The 21,635-nt window shown below is 35.8% G+C and overlaps 1 protein-coding gene across 2 annotated transcripts in view; it reads left to right on the plus strand.

Moving 5' to 3' along the window:
• LOC120112755 (condensin complex subunit 2-like) overlaps positions 1-21,635 on the plus strand; it is a 43,116-nt gene that overhangs the window by 1,993 nt on the left and 19,488 nt on the right. The window contains exons 4-12 of one of the 2 annotated variants that reach the window (XM_039132589.1): positions 959-1,041; positions 1,114-1,174; positions 1,254-1,454; positions 1,553-1,839; positions 1,918-2,062; positions 2,138-2,391; positions 2,479-2,509; positions 9,565-9,701; positions 16,565-16,675. In XM_039132589.1, the coding sequence (XP_038988517.1) occupies positions 959-1,041; positions 1,114-1,174; positions 1,254-1,454; positions 1,553-1,839; positions 1,918-2,062; positions 2,138-2,391; positions 2,479-2,509; positions 9,565-9,701; positions 16,565-16,675 (1,310 nt within the window). The remainder of the gene's footprint in view (positions 1-958; positions 1,042-1,113; positions 1,175-1,253; positions 1,455-1,552; positions 1,840-1,917; positions 2,063-2,137; positions 2,392-2,478; positions 2,510-9,564; positions 9,702-16,564; positions 16,676-21,635) is intronic. The other variant, XM_039132590.1, reaches the window with a different exon arrangement.

Consider the following 21,635-nt stretch of genomic DNA (forward strand, 5'->3'; position numbering starts at 1 on the left):
GGGGTCTAAATACATGCTAGGCGCAGCCTCTCAAGATCATAGTTCCTGAAAATTAGTTCTATGATAAATGAGTAAATCCTCTTTTACACAAATTAGGTTCCATCATCATCTCTGCTAATAAATCATGTTTGACTCTTAGCATCCACTTCAAGTGTCTAACACCGGTAATATCTGAAAAGATTCCTTTTATACTGACTAAGATTCAACAACAGTTTCTCACAACCAGTTGCTTATTAATATTTGGAAAAAATTTACTTGCTGTTCAGTAAAGCTCAGCTTGTTCCTTTTGTGACTGACCTCTATACATGTTTTTTCCTTTGCATCAAATATGGAGATATACTGCTGTCACTTGACCTTTCAGATTTCTTTATATTTGTCTTTTTCTCCTCGACATGTGCATTTTCTCATATTTTGTACAGTTAAAATATGTCTTGGTCTGGATCCATTTAGATTTCTGCTCAAAAACATCTTAGGATTTCTACAACCAGAGCCATTCAAGTCCTCGATTCTAGATGTTTTCAAGATTTGTAACTTCTCTTGCATTCTCAAGTGATTGAGTTGGCTTTATTCTGGAGGGAAGTATGCTGGTGAAATTGTCTACTCAACCTGAAAATTCAACAACTCAGAAGAATCATGATCCAAGTAAATTATTTAGCAACAAGGCTTGATCAACTAATTTTCCTTATCATTTCTTTTCAGGTTATCCCACATAAAGGAATGCTGCCAACTGCATAGACTTTTCTTTCATTCTTTTTTTTTTCTTTCCCAGTTTGCTAATATGATCATAATAAGTTCTAGGTTAGTTTTCTCTTTGACAGGGGCATTGTTTCAAGTCCACATCTCACTATTTTATGTTTCTCTCTGGGCTCCTACTATGGTGTTCATGTTTGATTTCAATGTTGTTATTTTCTGTAGCCAAGCAGTTTTTTGTTGTAAATTTTGATCAATATTCTAGTAGTGTGGTTTGTCACAACAGAAACTGATGATCATAATGGGATTGCTCAAGAGGATGGGCTTTCTAAGAAAGACTTAGAAACGAAGGTATATACGGTTTCTTAGGAATTGACATTTTTCATTTGTTATTTTCAGCTCATACCACTTTATTAATTGCAGATGTCACCTTTATCAACACTGGAGTCATCTTTTGAGGCTCTTAATGTGAAAAAAATTGAAGGTAAAATCATATGGCTTACTTGTAATATAAGAATTTTAATGCCTCTGCTGAAACCAATTTGCTACTGTTTACATTCTAGTGGCATTCACTGTGGATCCTCTGTATCATCAAACTTCTGCACAGTTTGATGAAGGTGGTGCCAAGGGTCTACTATTGAACAACCTTGGAGTATATTGTGGCTGTCGTATACTCTTTGATTCATTTGAAGCACCTGAGAGGAGCGTCTTGCTTGAAACACAAAACAACAAACTTGAAATGATTGACCTTTCATTTTCCAAAGGTATGGATGCAATGCCACAAAATTGCTTCTGTTGCATAAGCTCTGATTGTAAATGTAAGCTTCTTTTCTTGTCTGCATTACATGTTCTTTCCTCACAGATCATGTTGAGAAGATGATGGATTACATGCCCTTGAAAAATGACATCTCACCAACTCTGAAGGATATTGTGAATCAGTTTGATGAAGATAATCAAAGGCCATCAGACACAAAGTCTTTAGAACAAATGCTTGAGGTTCAAGGCCATGTACTGGAGGATAACAATTTAGAGCTGGATGATAATTTGTTTGATGATTGTGGAACTTTGAGTTTTGATTACGATGACCACACGAGTGTCATCCATGACAGCTCCATTAGCCCAAATCCAAATTCCACTAGCCATCAAGAGGTATATGATTATGTTTTGCAGACTATATATGTTAAAACAAATGTCATGTGATTAACAAAATCTTAGTTATTGATGCAGGAAAATGGTGAATATATGTTGGATGATCCAGATATAGGTGAAAAATTTGAGAAAATCAATTGTTTCTTGTCTCTAGGCTTGGGATTTACTTCAAAATCAAATGCATGGGCAGGTCCTGATCATTGGAAGTATCGAAAAGTTAAAGGTAAGAATAAACTTTTAATTTTTGCTGATTTGGTTTCTTATATGCAGTTCTGTTATGTTAGGGATGTTGTTGCAGGTTTAGAACAAGTTCCAGTTTTGGCTAGCGAACCAGAGCTAGTAACCAAGAAGAAAAAGACCAGAAAAGAAGTTCCCGATGTTGACTTCACGAAATTACTGGACAATGAGATGCCAGATGTCTTTGCACCCCCGAAGAATCCAAAATCTCTACTATTACCCACGAACAAAGGGCCCTGCAATATCACACTTCCAGAAGACTGTCACTATAGACCTGATACTCTTGTCAAATTGTTTGTTCTTCCTAATGTTATGGTACAACAAATGTTTCAAAGAAACTTGATTTTTATGGAGTCTCTATTCCTTCTATTGTGTATAACATAGCACCGAAATTTCTTGCAGTGTCTTGGGAAGAAAGGAAGAAATTCTTTTGGTAAGTAGTTGTCTCTTTAACATCATCTAGGGTCTACAACTTGCAAAATTTTCCTGGTTATTTATTTCCTTATTGTTATGCAAGATCCTATAATTTTTATCTGCATTTTGTTACATGGTCATATATTTACTTTATTAGCATCTTCTATTTGTATTTTTTACATTTTGCCAGAATTGTCTTCGCAGAGCTAGAGTACACATAAGTATAGTCACTAGCATTAAGGTGTATAGTGGTGGAAATGTTTAGTTAATAATTAAGAAAATTTTGTGCTTTGAGATTTTCTTCATCATACTAGTGAATTTGTACATCCATGGTGCAATTTTTTCTTCTTTCCCATGATTTTCTAAAAATAAAAAATGGTTTCTTTAAAAAATATCAGCAATACGTCCTGGAGTAATATATAAAAATTTGATTAAAATTTACAATTGAAGATTAATTAATTTAGTGTTTTATCTTGTTTTTGTAGTTCCTAGAGTAAGCACTAGATTTTCCATTCTTCTAGAAGTTTTCCTACGTAAAGCTTGTTGATTGAACAAGATATTTTGACCTTAAGGTTGTGGATTCAAACTATGCAATTAATCACAAGTTATAATGGATGACGAGGATGCATTATATATATATATTTATATTGTTTAGAATGAAGTAACTCTATAGTAACCTTTTCGAATATCATGGTACACTTTTTGCAGTTTCTATCATTAGATGCTGATAATAATTTTTCATGCATATTTCCTTTGTCTTATCTGTAAACTCAGTTGAAGGAATTCTGAACTGTTGATATATGTGGGCACTTGGACATGAAATGTCAAGGCATGACATGGTTGTTACTTGGAAAATGGAGTGTACAACAATCATTTTAAAGCTTCTGCAGTTGAAATGATCAATTGAATTGTCTAGTCTAGAAAATGCTCTTACATGTGTAGTGTTTAAGTTTTCAAAATTTACTAGTATGCACTAGTTTAATGGTGTCTAGCTTTTTTGGTGGGGTCACACTTTTTTAATCTATTAAAGTATTAGGTTGTAATATATATTAGGCTCATGTATCCAACACTTCGGCAAGTTTACAATATAGCTATCAAATCAACTAAGCTTCATCTGCTATTTATGGTTGATGGTTGAGAATTTAACAGCTATGTCAATTGTGTGGTTTAGAGAGATGTGCATTGGAAAATATAGTATTTTTCTTTGTCATTTTGCAACGGAAAATTTGAAGGACCTTTTGTGTCTTTGGACTTGCATCTTCTTAGAAAAACTTGGCTCAGGCTCTCGTGGTTGACCAGAATGGTTGGCTGAAATGGTATCATATCTAGCTAAAAAATATCAACTATTCGTGCTGGACAATCTGAAAAAGTAATGCCCAGATTGACCATAGGATGATTGAATTTCAAAATTCTTGGATTTTCATTCTCAAACAAAGACACAAACTAGTTATAACAATCAAATAAAACTACGAAGTAGTTCATTCCAGCCCTAGACCAAATTCAAGTGATTCTTCTTGAATCAAAAAGGTCGCTGTTGTAAAACGAAAACTGCCTCTACTCTTCAAATTACAAATTGCTCCTAAAATTTGATCTCAACCCTTAAAGATGCAATATGATGCATGAAGAAGACTTTTTTTTTTGTCAGTCTGAATTATTTGTGATGATTTCACTTAAAAATCAAACTCACATTGATTCCTAGAGACTATTTATAGATGACTCAAATGTTTTTAAAGACAACAAAAATTCAATTATATTTCATAGAATTTAAAAACTAAGTGCGAAATTACACATCCATTCAGTCTAACTCAAAAAATAAGGTTTCCACTCTAGCTGAAAATGAAAAAAATAAGACAAAAGAAGAATAGTCCGTGTGGGTCCTCATCACCTAGGATGTGTTTAGTTTTCAAGAAAATGGATTACAAAAGATTAATTATTTTTTAACAAAGGAAAAGTAGAGAATTTTCTCTTGTTTGGTTGATTTGAGAGAAAGTTGTATAAAAATATAGCTAGGATAAAAATCATAATACTTACCAAGTTATTGCAGAGTTTGTGAATAACTTGTGATGGGGTGATTAGTGACAAAATAGTTCTATGACTTATTTGTTTGCATGCAACTCTAACACCAATGTATTGTAGAATTTGTTGACGCATGAATAAGTCGCGATTCCTAATTTGCTTGTCATTGCTTAAGGGATGAAAATAGTGCCAAAAGTTACTCGTGACTTCCTAATGAATATTTCATCTCCATGTGAAGTTAGAAAGCTCTAATTTTGTCATGATGCTCTTTAAATTCCTTCATTATCACATTCCAGTTATTCATCAATGTGTTTCTTCCATCTCGTTTTTGTTATAACTATATGTAAATTTCTTGTGTTAGCATTGCCACCTCCAGTTCATTTGGTCTAGACTGTTAATGTAGCTCTATTTTCCCTTGTCTCATTGGTAGTGGTTCTTCAAAGCACAAAATTTGATAATTCTTCATTTCTAAGCCCGTTCCTTCTTGAATTTGTAACAACATTTTCTTCTCCCGTAATACCTTGAATCTATAATGAATAGCACCCATATCTTATTAATCCCACTATTTAGGGGCACACGTTATTCTAGATAGTAGCAAATAAATGCTATATTCCATTGCTGTTGCTAGCTCATTGTTCCAAGCCTCTTGTATTGTTCTTTGTATATGTTTCTGCTCCATCCAAAGCCTTTCAAAATAAATAGTTTTGGCCCAAAAAGAACTTAAGACTAGTACTTTGTGATCACATGTTCCTTCATCTTCATGTTTTAAATGTTATGGGAATGGCTGAAGATTTGTATCCTTGCAGTGTTTCCACTTTGATTTTTATTTGATGGATCTTCCACAATCATTAAAAGTTCATTCTTGAAAGGATCTTTTAAGAACTAAGTATGCGAAACATACTTGGATTTTTCACAACCTAAATTGGCCATGTATACAAAAAATAATCAGAGAAAATGCCATTTTTTTTTGTAATGGCCTATGACCTAACCAAAAAAGGCTAGCTAGAAGGTATTCTTGGGTTCCTTGGCCTTATAATGACCTAGGACCTCACCTGAAAAGGCTAGCTAGAAGGTGTTATTTGAGTTCCTTGGCTCTGTATAATTATCTAAGTTCTCTGCAACACATAATTGATGTGGGATTAAACACACGGCCGTACGGATCCTTACATACTCCCCTCGATTAAGCCCTAGTGTCTCCGCAGGCTAAGAGTCCAAATCCATTCATATCCAATTACAAGTATCACAATCTAATCACAAACACCATGATCAAACCGTGGTTAACCCAAATGGGCCCATGCTACAGTGTCCCCTAGCCCATATGGGCCATGGGCTAGATCCGCTTTGATACCACTTGTAATGACCCAGGATCCTTCCAAAAAAGCTAGCTAGAAGGTACTATTTGGATTCTTTGGTCTTGTATAGCTATCCAAGATCTCTTTAGCACATAATCGATGCTAGACTAAACACATGTCTGCATGGATCCTTATATGCAAAGTATCCAAAATCTTCCTACTGTATAACCTAGATGGAATGAAACACACGCCCACATGGAGCCTCACATGCTCTCCCATTTAAGCCTTAGCATTCTTGCCAGGCTAAGGGGCCAAATCTTTTCAAATCCAATCATAAGTACTATAGATCTATTCACAAGTATCATGATCAGCTTGTGGTTAGCCTAAATGGATTCGTGTTGTAGTGTCCCATAGTCTATATAGGCTATGGGCCAGGTTTATTCAATACCATTTGACTAAAGACCTCACCTAAAAAGACTAGGTAGGAGGTATTATTTGGATTCCTTATCCCTATATAAGTACCCAAGAGCCTTCCAGCACATAATTGATGTGGGACTACACACATGCCTCCATGGGTCCTTGCTTTCCCCCCTTTTTATCCAATCTAAAATGCAGTTAATTTTTTAGTGAAATAATTTTTTACCATATATTTTTTATTTAAATTTTCTTTTCATTGCCAAGTATTGGAAAAGAAGATTCTCCTTTACTTATTTTGTATCAATGATTAGACAGATCTTAAGGTGATGATGTCTTATTGTGGCTAATTGCTTGGTGGCACCCCAAGCTGATGGATCCTCTGCTCTTAATGTTGTTGAATAGAGAAAAGCTCTCTAAAGCTGTCAGCCTTAAATTGGAGGTTCACTTCCTCTTTTGGTTTCCTTGTGATAGGAGTCCTCATGGTGGCCAGTTGCTTTATTATTCCTCCTTTGCTTGAAAATGTTAGAACTTAGAACTCTATTTCTTTATCCCCTTTCTATATTGAGAATACTTTATCTTGCTAGCTGGTGCTTCTTGGCTTGTTTTTCATATTTGAAATCCTAGTTGAACCGGTCTCTCTTTTAGTTGCTCCACTAAACTATAAATCTCTGCTTGTGGTTTGTTATGGATGGGGCCCATAAAAGTGGTCAGTTACTTTTTCTACTTTAACAAGGAATCTTTACATAATCAGCCACTCTTATGAAAATTGTGATGTATAACTATCAAGAATAACATTTGCTAGCCTCTCCTCATCCATCCTGGCTATTAATTAGGTGGTTTTGTATTAATGAGACATTCCATTTTGACTGAAAACTAATCAGTTTGCTGAGGTTGTTTTATTCTACTACATCTATTGGCTAAATATGCGAATAATACTTGAAGAAAATGTCACTTGCTTTTTCCCCTTTTCTATCTGTCTAAACTAGAGTTATTTTTTTGTGAAAAATTTTTACCTCATATTGCCACTTAAATTTCTCTTCGTTGCCAAGTATCAGAAAGGAAGATTCTGCTTTACTTTTTTTTTAAAATCCTAACAATTAGACAAAGCTTAAGGTGATGCGTGGCATGCCTCATTGTGGTTAGTTGCTTGGGTGCGCCCCAAGATGATGGACCTTCTGCTATCCTTAATGTTGGTTGAATAGATAAAGGCCCCCTAAAAGCATCAATCTTAAATTGGAAGTTAGCTTTACTTTTTGGGAATTGAACCTACTGCTCCTTTAGCTAACTCATTGCATTATAAATCCTTGGCTGTGGTTATGTGTGGGATCCATATAAGTAGCTAGTCAGCTTTTCTTCTTTAACATGGAACTCATTACATGGTCAGCCACTTTTATGAAAATTATGAATAAATCTATCAAGAATAACATTTGCTAGCCTCTCCTCGCCCATCTTGGCTATCTATCAGGTGGTTGGATGTTTTGCCTTTTATGAGATCTTGGATTTCCATCACTAATTATCTTTTGTAGGATGAAGAAATTAAGGTATTACTTCATTTATGCTGAAGAAACACTATTGTGCTAATTGTATTAAGATACTCTTTTGGTTAAGGTGGATTTGTGTATAACTTGTGATGTAGTCTCAGGGCTCCATCTTGTACATAGTTTATGTTTTTTGTTGTTTCTATATTTTCCATCCAAAGCCATGTTTAGGCTTGGATTTTCAGTCGAGTCATATACTAGAACTGCTAAGCAAAAAAGGTCTACCTAGGTGTGGTAGGAAGCCTAACCCAATCCCAAACCACCACACTTAATTGCTTGAGCCTTGGCCTTTCTTCAATGCCCCCGGCCATCACTCATCTCTAGGAACGGAGGATGGATGATAGTCTTGGAGATAGAATTGTGCATGTTGAATATATGGAAGAAGGGGGGGAAGGAAGTTTGAAAAAAAAGGAAGAAGAAGAAAACCTAGAAAGGTGATTACCATCGTGGGCGAAGCCCTGAGAAATTCTTTTTCTTCCACTTTTATCTTGCTTCTTGACCTATTTTTTCTTGAAGCCACCTTCTCGACCCCGTTATCATTCGTCTCGATGCCTTGATGGAGCACGGCCTGAAGATTCTCATTGGATCGGAGGGACCAAACTCGCAGAGGTAATTATCCTATTAGTTCTATCACAATCTTCTATCCAGCCCTCATTACTTCATCCATCAATCATTATCTCTACCCATCATCATTACCATCGTTGCCATTTATCACATCCTTAGAACCAAAGTTTACTGGTAGTATTTTTTTATTGTTCTGTCGTAGTTATTTTCAGTTTGCTGCACTAGTTATATTTTATTGATTAGGCTTCATTAATAAGATATTTATCTTGTTCTGTTTTGTGTTCACATACCTCTATGATGATCTTTTAGGATGATGAGCATTTGTTGAAGTGTCTAATCAATCGCACCATAATTAACTATTATGAAATCAATCTACCCCTGTAGTAGTTATAAATTGTACCACTTAGGGGCAGATATGAGTTATCTATAGCCTAGAAGTGTTGACATTGTTCTTCTAGACTAGAAGGGACTCAACAGTTAAAAGTAATTAATGATGTTCTCTAGGAGGAGATTTCAGTCATCTTGAACACTATCCATCACAAGAAATAGAAAAGACATCTTCAAGTGTGGATCTTGACTAAGTAGATGAATGGTTTTGAAGTTCCTAAATGGAAATTTTAATTACTTGTTTGATAAGTTTGTTTTATTAATTGAAAGATGAACATAGGACAACTAAACTACTATTTGCTAGCATATATCAATTGGAATCTAATCATCCAGTTGATCGATTGACTAGTAGTACTAGAGCGGCTTTGTCATCCTTTAATAATTCCAGAACATTGTTAAATATTCTCTTTTTGTTTCGCATAAAATGGCCTTACTAAATGCTTCAAGTAGATGCCATGACCAAGTTTCAACGATAATTACCTAGAGTTTTTTTACTTTTGGATCTCAACAGAGATGTATATGTCCAACTAAAATTGGTGGGGATCATGTTTTGTTAATTTGATTTTTTGTTGAGTTATTGTGATTGTAAAAGTAAGTTATAAATTACTATCATGTAAATGTACTTGTTCGTGGCTTTAATTTGGTTTTTTGATTAGTTGAATTCCTTGATGATTTATAAAGTTGCATGATTTCATGTTCAATAATATTTTCACTTTCAAAACAAAAGTATGCCATATATTAGAATTGTTTTTTTGTTCATTGTATGAAACAAGTGAACATATTCTTTTCACAATTTGCCTTTACCATCCAAGATATCTAAAGCTATTGAATACTCATTATTTTGCTTTTGTATTTAATAGATGAAATAAAGCAAGGTACTGATGCATATGTTTTGGCATCATGGGATAATGAAAGTATGAACAATGACCAATTTGATGATGGAAATGTCTATAATGATAATGAAGATACAGGTAGTCTTGTTCGCCAGCCACGCCAGGTTTGTTTCTTCACTTATCATTGTGTCATATTCCTTGATTTTACTTCAGTTTGTTTTTTTAGGGGTAGTCATAGATACCGCCTTCATTTATATTTGTTTGGAAGGATGTCATCCGTCATATACAAATGACATAATGTAATATTTGTAGTATCTTGCAGATCGTAAGGTTGCTCCATTGTGAATGGGTGTCACTGGTTCGAAACACAGAAGTAGCTTCATGGTGGGGGTAAGGCTATATGCAGTTGACCCACCCTAGACTCCACAGTGGTGGAAGTCTTGTGTACTATGTTGCCCTTGGTTAGTAGTATCGTGTAGATGATAGGAAATGGACCAATATGATACTTGATTTTCTTTTTGTATTTCATTTAAGCTTGTGAGGACTTTGTGCGAGCATGTGTTTAGTCTCATATTAGTTATGTACCAGAGAGATCTTGGGTACTTATATTGGGCCAAGGAACTTAAATAATAATTTCTAGTTAGCCTTTTTGGGTAAGGTCTTGGGTTGTTATAAATGGTTCCAAAGAAGACCCAAAATATAGCCTACATCAACTAGGAGAAATTGCAGCACAAGCCCTTTTGGTGTTGACCACAGGCAGATTTTTGGCGTTTGTGATTGAATTTGGACCTTAGGTTGGCGAGGATGCCAAGACTTAAATGGGGAAAATATTTGAGAGCCCATACAAGCATGTGCTTAGTCCCACTCAGTTGTGCGTTAGAGAGATCTTGGATATGTATACAAGGTTAAGGAATCTAAATAATATTTTTTGGCTAGACTTTTTAAGTAAAATCCTTGGTTATTACATGAGCAAGTTTTTAGTCCCATATTTGTGCATTGGGAAGATCTTGGATATTTATATAAGGCCAAAGAATCCAAACAATACCTTCTAGCAAGTCTTTTTGGGTGAGATTCTAGATTATTACAAATGATATCAGAGCGAACCCAGCCTATGGCCTATGTGTGACTAGGGGACAATGCAACACGGTCCTATTTAGGATTGACTATGGGTTGATCTTGGGATTTGTAATTGGATTTGGACCCTTAGCCCTATTTGTTGGGGCCTAAATGGGGGGGAAGTATGTGAGAACTCGTGCAGGAGTGTATTTAGTCTAACATAAATTATGCATCGGAAAGATTTTGAGTACTTATACAGAGCCAAGAAACGTAAATAATAACTTCTGGCTAGTTTTTTTGTATGATGTCCTGGATTGTTACAATACTGAAAAGAGGAATGTGATCTTTGAGCTTATCATTGTGAGGATGGCATAGTCACGTCTAATCATTGTTGTCATCATTATCATCATATTCTTTTGGTTACTCTTAACCTTGTAATCATCTAGTTCTTCATAATAACTTTGGCAAGCATGTTCGAGTTCACTTACATATCTACTCATTCGTGCTAAGCATTGTTTTAAGGGATTGGTTGCCTGCATCGGAGCCTTAGATGCTGCATCCTAGTTGCAAGTGGATAGATGTTGGTATTTGGTTGCTTGCAACTAGGCTAGATGCAGGCAATCGAGTTGTATTCTAAGACCTTTTTGTTACATCTAATGATGTAGCCAAAATTAACCACATCTCTATATGCAAGCTCTAGACGAAGCGTTAAAGCGCTACCATCACCTTCCTCTCCAATAATCATATATTAGTGTATTACAATTATCAATAATAAAATATTATTAGGATGAGGGTGAGCCTTGGTGAAATGGTAAGGTTACTCCATTATGACCTAAAAGTCACGGCTTCAGAACATGAAAACAACCTTTCTACATGTGGGGTAAGTCTATACATGTCGGACTATCCTTAGACCCTAAAATTGCAGGAGCCTCATGCACTGGGTTGCCTTTCTATGATATTATCATAATTCTTATTATAATAGTTCTGATATGATAATGTAACAATGAATATCATAATATCTTATAATAATATATATATTATAATAAAGTAATATAATATAATATGATATAATTATATGTGAACATATACAAATATAAAAATTACTATTACACTAATATGGTGATAATTATTACATTCAAGATTCGCCGTCTTGGTGCCGGAACCCGTATCAGTGCCTGTGTTCCATACTAGCACACTGTCAGTATGGTACAGAATTTTTTTAGCATACCGAGTGTCAGTACGCCACCCGTACCGGATAATAGTGACAAATCGGAACGGTACAGTATGCCCCATATCATTCGATTAGGGCGGTACGGCATATCTTAATTACATTGATTATAACGTCAATGCTAATTAATTAGTAAAATTAAAAATATGATAATTATATGAAATGATATTATAATATCAATAATTATATAGTAAAATATTCATTTATGTAAAATAATATAATACTATAGTATTATATATAGTAATATTATGTTATGTTACATTATTTTATGTTGTGTTATATTTAGTATATTGTATTGTCTTATATTACATTATATGTGATGCTATAATATTTTATCATAGTATATCATATTATAGTATAAGATAACATTATAATATAATATTATATTATAACATATAATATCATGTATTGTATTATATTATATCTCATTTTATAGTACAATCTTACAAATTACATTACATTACGTTATATGTATATTATATTTTGTAATTACTATAGTTGAGTATTATAGTATCTATATAATGTGATGATATGTTTAATAATATCAGTGAAGGTAATCTTACCATGTCAGATGCAAGGTGATCACACCCGCTTATATCGAAAAACGAAATGTAAGCAAGCCAAATAGACACTTGCAAATACAAATGCAACATTTCTAGATTTTTGCTACATCTAGAAATATAGGCAAACCAAATAGCCCCTAGGTGAGACACCCACCACTCACCTCCTCTCCACTAATGATATACTCTATTTCTCTTTGATCATTGCCTACCATCCCAAAATGTTGCCATGCAATATCTAAATATCTTGCTGGTATTTGCTGTTATGCAGCCATGAGCCATATTTACCTAATAACAAAAGTTAACAAATTCAAAATCTAAAAAATGCCACATACATTATCAAAACATGCATCAACTATTTTGGCTTTTGAAAAATGGCAAAGGTATCCATTTTTCCTAGTTTTGGTTAGGTGTGGCAGTTGGTTGGTTGCGGTTCGTTCGGCAGGTCATGTCATAAATTGCTATCCGTGGTTCATGCTTTCACTATATCATGCTATTTGTTAACTATAACATGTTTTTAATATTTTTCTTCAAAGGTATTTTGGGCCTTTGGTAACCTTTTAACTGTTTTATTGCTTATAAATAAAAGTTAAAAATATCTATCTTATAAAACTGTCTGATGTATTGTGCCAATTTTAGTGTTTCATTATTCTACAATACTCATAATAATTTTGTCCTAGTTTAATGTGTTTGAATCAAGGTTGAAAGTATCGGTATCGAGCATCATATCGGTTTCCTAGCAGGACGACTCGGTACAGGACCGGCACGGCCCATACCGAGAGAGGGCATGCTGCCAGAGCCGGAGAAGAGAAGAGAAAGAGAGAGCGAGCGGGGGAGGGAGGGAGGGAAAAAGAGAGGTGGCGGATGCCGATAGAGGGCCGCGGGGTCGAGGTTGCGGCCGGTTCTCCTATTTCAAATGAAATAGGGGTCCGGCTACAGCTAAAAAATTTCAAAATTTTTATGTGAAGTTGGCAAATCATTTAAAAATCGCTTAAAAATCCGTTTGCCGCCTCTCCATCTTCCTTCCTCTTCCGCTCTCTCTCTCTTTCTCTTCTCCTTCTCAAGCTCTGGCAGCGTGCCGTTTTTACAGCCCGAACCTTATCGGTGAGTCACCGGTACAGCTCAAAATGGGCGGAACCGCTTGGTTCGGGACGGTTCAGCCGACCATGGTTTGAATTTTGAAATGCCAAAATTTATGAAATCATAAGCTCTAGAATTTGGATATTTTTGTTAGCATATCACCCAAAATATGAGGATTTCATATATCTCATTGTTCTACAACAATCATATGAACTATCTTAAATTTTTTTTTTAGTTTTTTTATTTTTAGATTGTTGAAATATTGATACTTCTAAAAAAATATAGGGTTTTTTTTGCATGTATACCCTCCAAAATATACAAAATTATATGAATACCCTTGTAAAACTGCTATTTACATGTATATCCTCATAAATACTTATTTTTTATGTATACTCTTCTTTTTCTTTTTTTTAATATATGTACCCATATCATCTAATGCCCTTAAAAAATAAATGATTTAAATTTGAAATGACTGAAATACCCTTATAGATAGACGCACAAAAAGAAAACGTTATAAAGATACACATGCAAATAGCAACTTTGCAAGGTTATTCATGCAATTATGCATATTTAGGAGGGTATACACTAAAAAAAATCCAATAAAAAATGATCAAAATTTAGTAAAGATAATTTAGTTGTCCTTAATAAAAAAAAGTTGGCAAAAAAGGATTAATATTATCATGTCACATGATCTCATGTTGATATTAACTCTTATAGAATGAATTATGTTGCTTTTATGAAATTCTCGCCTCAAAAACAAACAACTCAACATTTACAAATCACTAAAAAATATTTTACTAATCTAAGCATCTATAATTAATTTAAATCTGTTATGCTTTAATCTTTTAAAAATGATGAAGAATATATAGATGTCATAGATTCAATAATGATAATTATATCAAAATCAAATGGAGAATAACATTACCAAAATGATCACCTAATATTCTAATTTGTCCGTGTCATGATCTTAAAAACAAAAAATGACAATGTGGCTCAATCTTTTTTTGACTTGTTGATCCAATTGAATCATAAAAAACTGAGCAAGTTCTAGCCATGTTTTGAATTTTTTTAATGGATTTTTTGAATGTATACCTTTCTAAATATGAAAAATTGCATGAATACTGACGTAAAGTTGCTATATGCATGTATACATTTATAACTTTTTTTTCTATATCACCTATCAGGGTATTTCAATCATTTTAGTTTTAAGCTGTTTATTTTTTAACAATGTTAGATAGTATGAGTACATATGCAAAAAGGAATAAAAAGAAGGATATACATGCAAATAGTAATTTTACGAGGGTATTCATGCAATTTCATATATTTAGGAAAGTATACGTGCAAAAAACCAAAAAATATATAATCTCTTCTAAAAAATTATATAAACTTAAATTTAAATAATTTTTTATTAGCATGTAATCTTGAATTATAAATTTATTTGACTTAATCATGATAATATAGAATAAAATATCAATTATGTTAGTTTGTTGATGCATTCTTAGATTTATTTTCTTAAAGAAAGAAAACAACAAAATTAATTCAAAAAAAATGTGATATGAGAGTGCTAATATTTGTAGACTTTACAGCAATGGCTCAAGATTAGCTTTACACTTTTGGATGTCAACTTCTTAACTAGAAACACATGTTTGGATTTTTCTTAAAGAGAGAAAAATTTTAAGTAGAGAAATTTTGGCATGTTCTTTTTTTAAATAATGTTTTAAACAAGTGGGCAAAATCTGGAACTTTTTATTGGAAGATGAATATGGAAGCTATTTTTGATTGCCGATCGAGCACTATTACTTTTTGCTTGGCACCAATTGTCTAAAGGATGGAGAGTACAATTTGTCACAACAAAACTGAAAATAGGTTGTACACAGAGGTGAATAGAAAAACAGTATAGGTAAAATCGTGACTTATAGTGAGATGAAAACCCTTTCAAGAAGAAGATGTCTTTTTATGGACTTCTAACAAAGCTTGTGCTTCAAGTTCCACAAACTTTAGTTGCATGAGTGTAGCACAGGCTAGTAAATAAAGAAGTTATTTAGCTATTGATTCAGGCACAAGACTACAAGACTAAGGATGTGATAGTGGATAAGCCTGTAGTGGCGCTTAGGGCTTCTAGCGAAGATGATGCAGCTAGTTGTATGATTTGGACCATGGTACGTTGTACCAACCTGAACTGGGTGGCACGGGGCATACCGTACCAGTTCGGTACCGGTACTTAGTACGGATGGCGTACCGACACTCGATACGCCAAAAAAATTTCATACTGTACCGTATTGATACTGTACTAGTGTGGCATCGGTTCGAGGTCCGGTATCGAGACGACGAACCTTGATTTGAACTTTTGAGAAGATATCCTAGGCATAGTTATTAAACCCTGATTGACTGGCTGGTTAGACTAGAAAACTGGTGAACCTGCCCCCTATCCTGTCAGGTTTTGTAATTGGAGTAGCTATGCATTGGACCTTGTGAAAGCCAGGTTGAACAGCATGGAGTTCTAATAAACCAAAGAAGCAGGCAGGTGAAGAACTGGGTCGCGTAGGTGGTTTTCAGAATTCTGAAACTCGAAAAGAAAAAATGTCTGAAGTTCTGAATCTTGCTTTGCATAGAACCGACCTTGAACACCTTGCATGGTTAGAAACCACTAAGAGATTGAATCTTGACATCATACATATAAAATTAATACGTGGAGTTCTTTAAGACAAGTTAGATATTTTAATAATCAATTCTTTCTATTTGATAGAAAATATGCGTAATAAATTAGAAACAAGGAAATTAATTCCAAATTTTTTTGTATGAGAGTGATAAAATATTTTAGACTTTACCCCAGGCATGCGAGATTAGCTTTATACCTTTTGATCTCAACTCTTTAAGAAGAAGCTCATGTTTGGTGTCTCTTTAAAAGAAAGAAAAACATTTAACTGGAGAAATTTTGGCATGTTTATTATCCAAATATTCTATGTTTTACACAAGTAGGCAAAATGTGGAAGTTTTTATAGGAAGATGAGTATGGAAGTAATTCTTATTGATTATTTCATTACAAAAAGAAAAAATGACGATCTATATACTGATGCTTTATTCATTTTCCTTATTAATTTAGGTAAATAAAGTTGATATTCAGTATGACAAAGTATCGAAACAGGTTGATGTTCATACATTAAAAGATATGCTCTGGAATCATATGCAAGAATCTGTTCAGATTTCTATTGTGGTAAGTCATTTTTGTTTCATTTCTTAAAGACCATCTATCTCTTTAATGAGCATAGTTGGTTGTCATAGTTTGATATATCATGACAAATATATGATACTTGTCAAAATTGCATATCTAGCATATTCTAATGGCTTAAATGATAAACCATAGAAAATACTGATTTTTTGCAGAGTTTGAAATCATGCTTATTTTGTTACCTAGTGGAGCTGAATCATGCATTCTGCTCTCTCTTATAGATATGTTGATGAAATTACAATAACAAGGGTTACTGGTAAATATAATCTAGCATACAGCCATTGTAACCTTTTTTTGTTTGTGCTTATGATGCTTAACTGAAAGCAATAGAGATCGTGTAAAGGTTCTTCTATATCTTTATTTGATCGAACTGTTTACTGGAGTATTTAATTCTTATTCTAACCTAAGGTATGGAAGGATTTTTGATTTTTGAAATTTATCAAACCTATACAAATGTATGGTGTCAAATCTGATATTTATCAATTAGGGGAGAAAAAAGATTATTACTACCTCCAGCATGGAAAATACATCTTTAAACAAAAAATTTAATGAAAAATTTGTCATTTTGTAAGGATGGAACTTAATTTCTTAGACCAGTGTATGTGAATATTTTGTATGCCGTAGGTGTCTGAAATTGAGCACCGATCGGAGTTAAGTCTCCTAATTTGGCTTGAAAGAAGCTGATTCAAGTGAAGTTTTGGATTTCATTTTTGGATCAGTTATATCAAAAAGTTATGAAACTTGACTCAAGCTTATGTGATATTTGTATCTGTTTAGGCTTTGTTAGTGACCATTTAATCAAAAGCTAATTCTTGAGTGAGGCCGAACCGGTACTTTCTTCAGCAAGTTAACCACTGTTTAGACTCAGCTTGTTTTCTTATCAGACAACCTTGAATGAGCTACTTACTGAGCGAAGTTTAAGCTAGTCATGGACAGCTTGGTTTATTTTCCTCAATTCTTGATGATATAAAAGAAAAAACAAAGAAAGGTCTTTAATATGCTCTGTCTGCTCAAACTGCTCAAATCAAATTCTAATTGAACATAGGGCCTCATGATATCTATATGCTTTGAGGCACCATTTGTTTTTCACTTCTGCATCAGTGCTGCTGCGACCTAAAATCACTGATTTACTGTAATCTTGAGTCTACCATTGATCCCAGCATGACTTCTAGCTCCATTGGCATAAATATTTGGTTATTTTGGAATAGGCAATTGTTACATTTGAGTGATAATATCCTACACTAAGTGCTTGCTGCTTCGTTGCATAAATGAAATTTCTTCATAATGCACAACTTGTCATTTAGCTTGTCCAATCATCTTGGCCTGGACTCATTCTTATGCTTAATAAAATGAACACTGCAAAGCATCTTCTCGTCAAAGTACAATGTTTTGTTCATGTCAAATTTGCCATGAATTATGTTATCACAACTTTCATCAAGGAAGCAATTCGACCTTCTCTTCCTATATAGATTTTATATCTTAGCTCATGTTTGAACGAGCAACATAAGTGTAGAGAGTTAGGGTTAGAGATTATGATATTAACCATCAACCCACACAAGATCCATTTCTTTATAGACCTGTTCTTGTTAGGTAAGTCTATAGTAGGATATTATTTAACCAAGTCAGATGTTATTTTTAAGAACAAAAAAGATGTATCTTAACCAAGGTACGCCGTACCGGTTCGGATCGGCGTACCGGTGGCCGGCCGGACCGGTACGGTACCGGTCCGGACCGGTACCGTACCGGCCGGTACCGCGAGCCAGACATTTTTTTTTAAATGTTGTCTCTGTTGGATCTTAAATTAAGTGAAAATTGATGTTTTTTTATTGCTTTATTCATGATTTTTGATGTTTTTATATTTAAATTTAGGGTTGAAATTTGAAACATATATGATGCATGATTGCATGTTATGTTTTCCTCCCGTTCCAAATGATAAAATCATACACATAAAATATCTTCAAATTAAGATACAATCATTTACATACATTTAAAGTACTCTAGGATATCTAAAATCGGGACGAGTGCCGATGGCTCTCGTAGATATCTGGATCATAAGTATAATCAGGAGGAGGCAAATCAACCCAATCAGAAGGAATGCGCGCCAGGTTATAAGAACTGTCGGATCTCTCGCTCACGCTCTGGCTCTGAGAGGTGTCCTCTGATTGTGTAGGGGCCCATCCAAATATGGCGGAAGCAAAATCCAATGCACCATATCCATATTCATCAGGCTGAGGCTGTGGATAATAGAATCCGTATCCGTATGTTGTCGGATCTGCAGTCGTATCCTGTCTTCCTGAACGACCTCGAGGAGCCCGTCTTCTATATCCAATAATATCCTCACGAAATCTATCAGGTGGTCGACCGTGGTCCGTATCCTGTGTAGCACCCATAAATTGGGACTCACCGGTGAAATAAAGACCACCCTCCGGCTGTGTCTCATGAGTACCATACTGTCCTCCGCTCCCTCCATGGCTAGAAGATCCATCACCACCAGAACCTTCATCGCTGCTAGTCCAAGTCTCTTCCTCGACACTCTCCATTGGGATTCTTTGTTTTCCTTTCCTGGCCCTCTCTGTCTGGCTCCCCTGTGCCTGCGGCTGATCAGCTCTGGGAGTGCGTGGAATATTGCGCTCAGCCCATTGCTCTGGATCGATCCCAGCTTCGGTGGCTATGAAGGTAGCTGGTCGTGGAGGCGATCCTGGCTCGTCAAGCTCGGGCTCCTGCTGCTGGCCTACAAGCCAGCCGAGTAGTGGATCATCGTCATCAGCGGTGAAGGACCCGTAAATCGGATCTGTATACTTAAGCTCCACTTCCTCCTGGATGCATTTTAGCCTCAACCGCAAATTATAATGCACATAAACAAGATCGTTGAGGCGCTTTTGCGTCAAACGGTTTCTTTGTTTGCTGTGGATAAGGGCGAAGGTGGACCAATTGCGCTCACATCCACTAGAGGAGATTGTTTGGGAGAGGATTCGGATAGCTATCCGCTTTAGATTTCTCGCGGATCCGCCAAAATGCACCCACCATTCAGCTGCAAAAATATTTATGAAAATTACATATATGATAGTTCCATAATAGTAACTAAGTAACACCAGGTGAATGTTTTCCTGATGTGACACGTACCTGGATTCATATTGTGTTTGCTGACGACAGCTGCTCGTTGGCCAAAACTGTAGCTGCCCTCTCTAAATAATTTGCTCTGTGAAAAATAAGCATAAGAAAACCATGTTAATAATTGAAGATGCCGATATACTTACACATGCTGGTAATTACTAAATCATAATTACCTCTTCAAGACATAGGGCCGCTTTTTCTGGATCTGCCTCCATCTTGTAAATCACATTACGCAAAGCATCCAGAAGTGTTTCATCCATACCAATTCCATCTATGCTGTACTGAAACCGGGGGTTTAGGTAGTATGATGCACATATACGAGACTATCTTAGCATAATTATATAATTATATCCATCACTATAATTGTCACTATAATTATATCTTAGCTTACCTGCTAGATATAATTCTGTACCCATTTGCGCTCCCCACCGTTGCTCAATGATGTTGATGTATGACCGGCCATGTGCTGGATCTGCCTCCATAATCTGATCCTTTGCCTTGACCATCATGTGATACAAAAACCCCATCTGGGGATAGATCTCGCTATCTACAGCCCGCAGCACTTCATATAATGGTTTGATAGCTTTGACTATTGTAGTAGCCCGCTACCAGAATGGCTGTCTCGTCACCAAGTCTTCTATCTTGCTCCCTTCAGTGCCAGCATAAGAATATCTACTATCATACCACTCGGAACTGGCAAATATCTGACGTAGGGCTCCTCTCTTCTCGAGTATGCTATCAAGTGCGATGAAGTTGGTAGCAAACCGTGTGACTCCTGGTCTCAGAATCTCTCCCCCTGCATACTTTCTCATCAATGAAAGAACCCAGTTATGGTTATAAATATACCTGGTAATGCGTTGGGCTGTCTCCACCGTTTGTTGCACCCTACGGATCTTTCCAATGTCCATCAACATAAGATCGATACAATGTGCAGCACATGGGGTCCAGAAAATATGTGGCCGCCACTCCATCAAGACCTACCCGACAGCCTTATATTGCGGCCCATTATCAGTGACGACCTGCACGACATTCTCCTCTCCTACCAGATCAATCACATCCTCCATAAGTTTCAGCATGTACGAGGTGTTGTGCACATAAGCCGAAGCATCAATCGACTTGTGGAAGAAGGTCTTAGCATCTTAGTATGTCAGGAAGTTGATGATGCTCCGCCTGGTCGGACCGGTCCAACCATCGCACATGATGGTTAGTCCATATATGGGCCACTTGCTCTTGTAGGAGTCAATCCAATTCTCCAGCTCCTTATTGTTGTCAAGAAGCTCACCGTATATGTCCTTCGGGCCTGAAGGAGCTACACCGGGATCGGCAGCTTGTATGGCGGCAATGGCAGACCTGTAGTATGTATTGTCTGCCACATTCGCTGGGATGTGGCTGAAGTGAAACCAGGATCCAATAGCTCGCCACATAGTTTTCTTTTTATCCTTCATCCACATTGTGTCTACCCTCTGCTGCCTTGAATCTCTACTGGGGAGAGCATGCGGATCTACATCATGAATTGTCGCTCCTTTTGGAATTTCTCTAGATGATTTCTTTCGGCTACCAAAACTACCCAGCATAGATGCAATCCGGCCACGTTCTTTGTCGACGCCCTCCCTGACTGAAGTTGTCCTCAAGAACTCTGGATCTTGTCTAGTGCTCCTAGAACCGCCGCCTGACTCGTATGCAGAGGGCCCAAATCGAGCCCTATGCCTGGCCACCTCCTCCTGCTGCCACTGATCATCCAGGCTTGCATGCATTGCCGCCTGAATATCTGCCTCCTCCTCATCTAGATTCTCGACCTCCTCTGGCTCCCTAGAGTGATAAGAAGGTGGCT

The sequence above is a fragment of the Phoenix dactylifera genome, chromosome 12, assembly GCF_009389715.1.
Source record: "Phoenix dactylifera cultivar Barhee BC4 chromosome 12, palm_55x_up_171113_PBpolish2nd_filt_p, whole genome shotgun sequence".
NCBI lineage: Eukaryota > Viridiplantae > Streptophyta > Magnoliopsida > Arecales > Arecaceae > Phoenix > Phoenix dactylifera.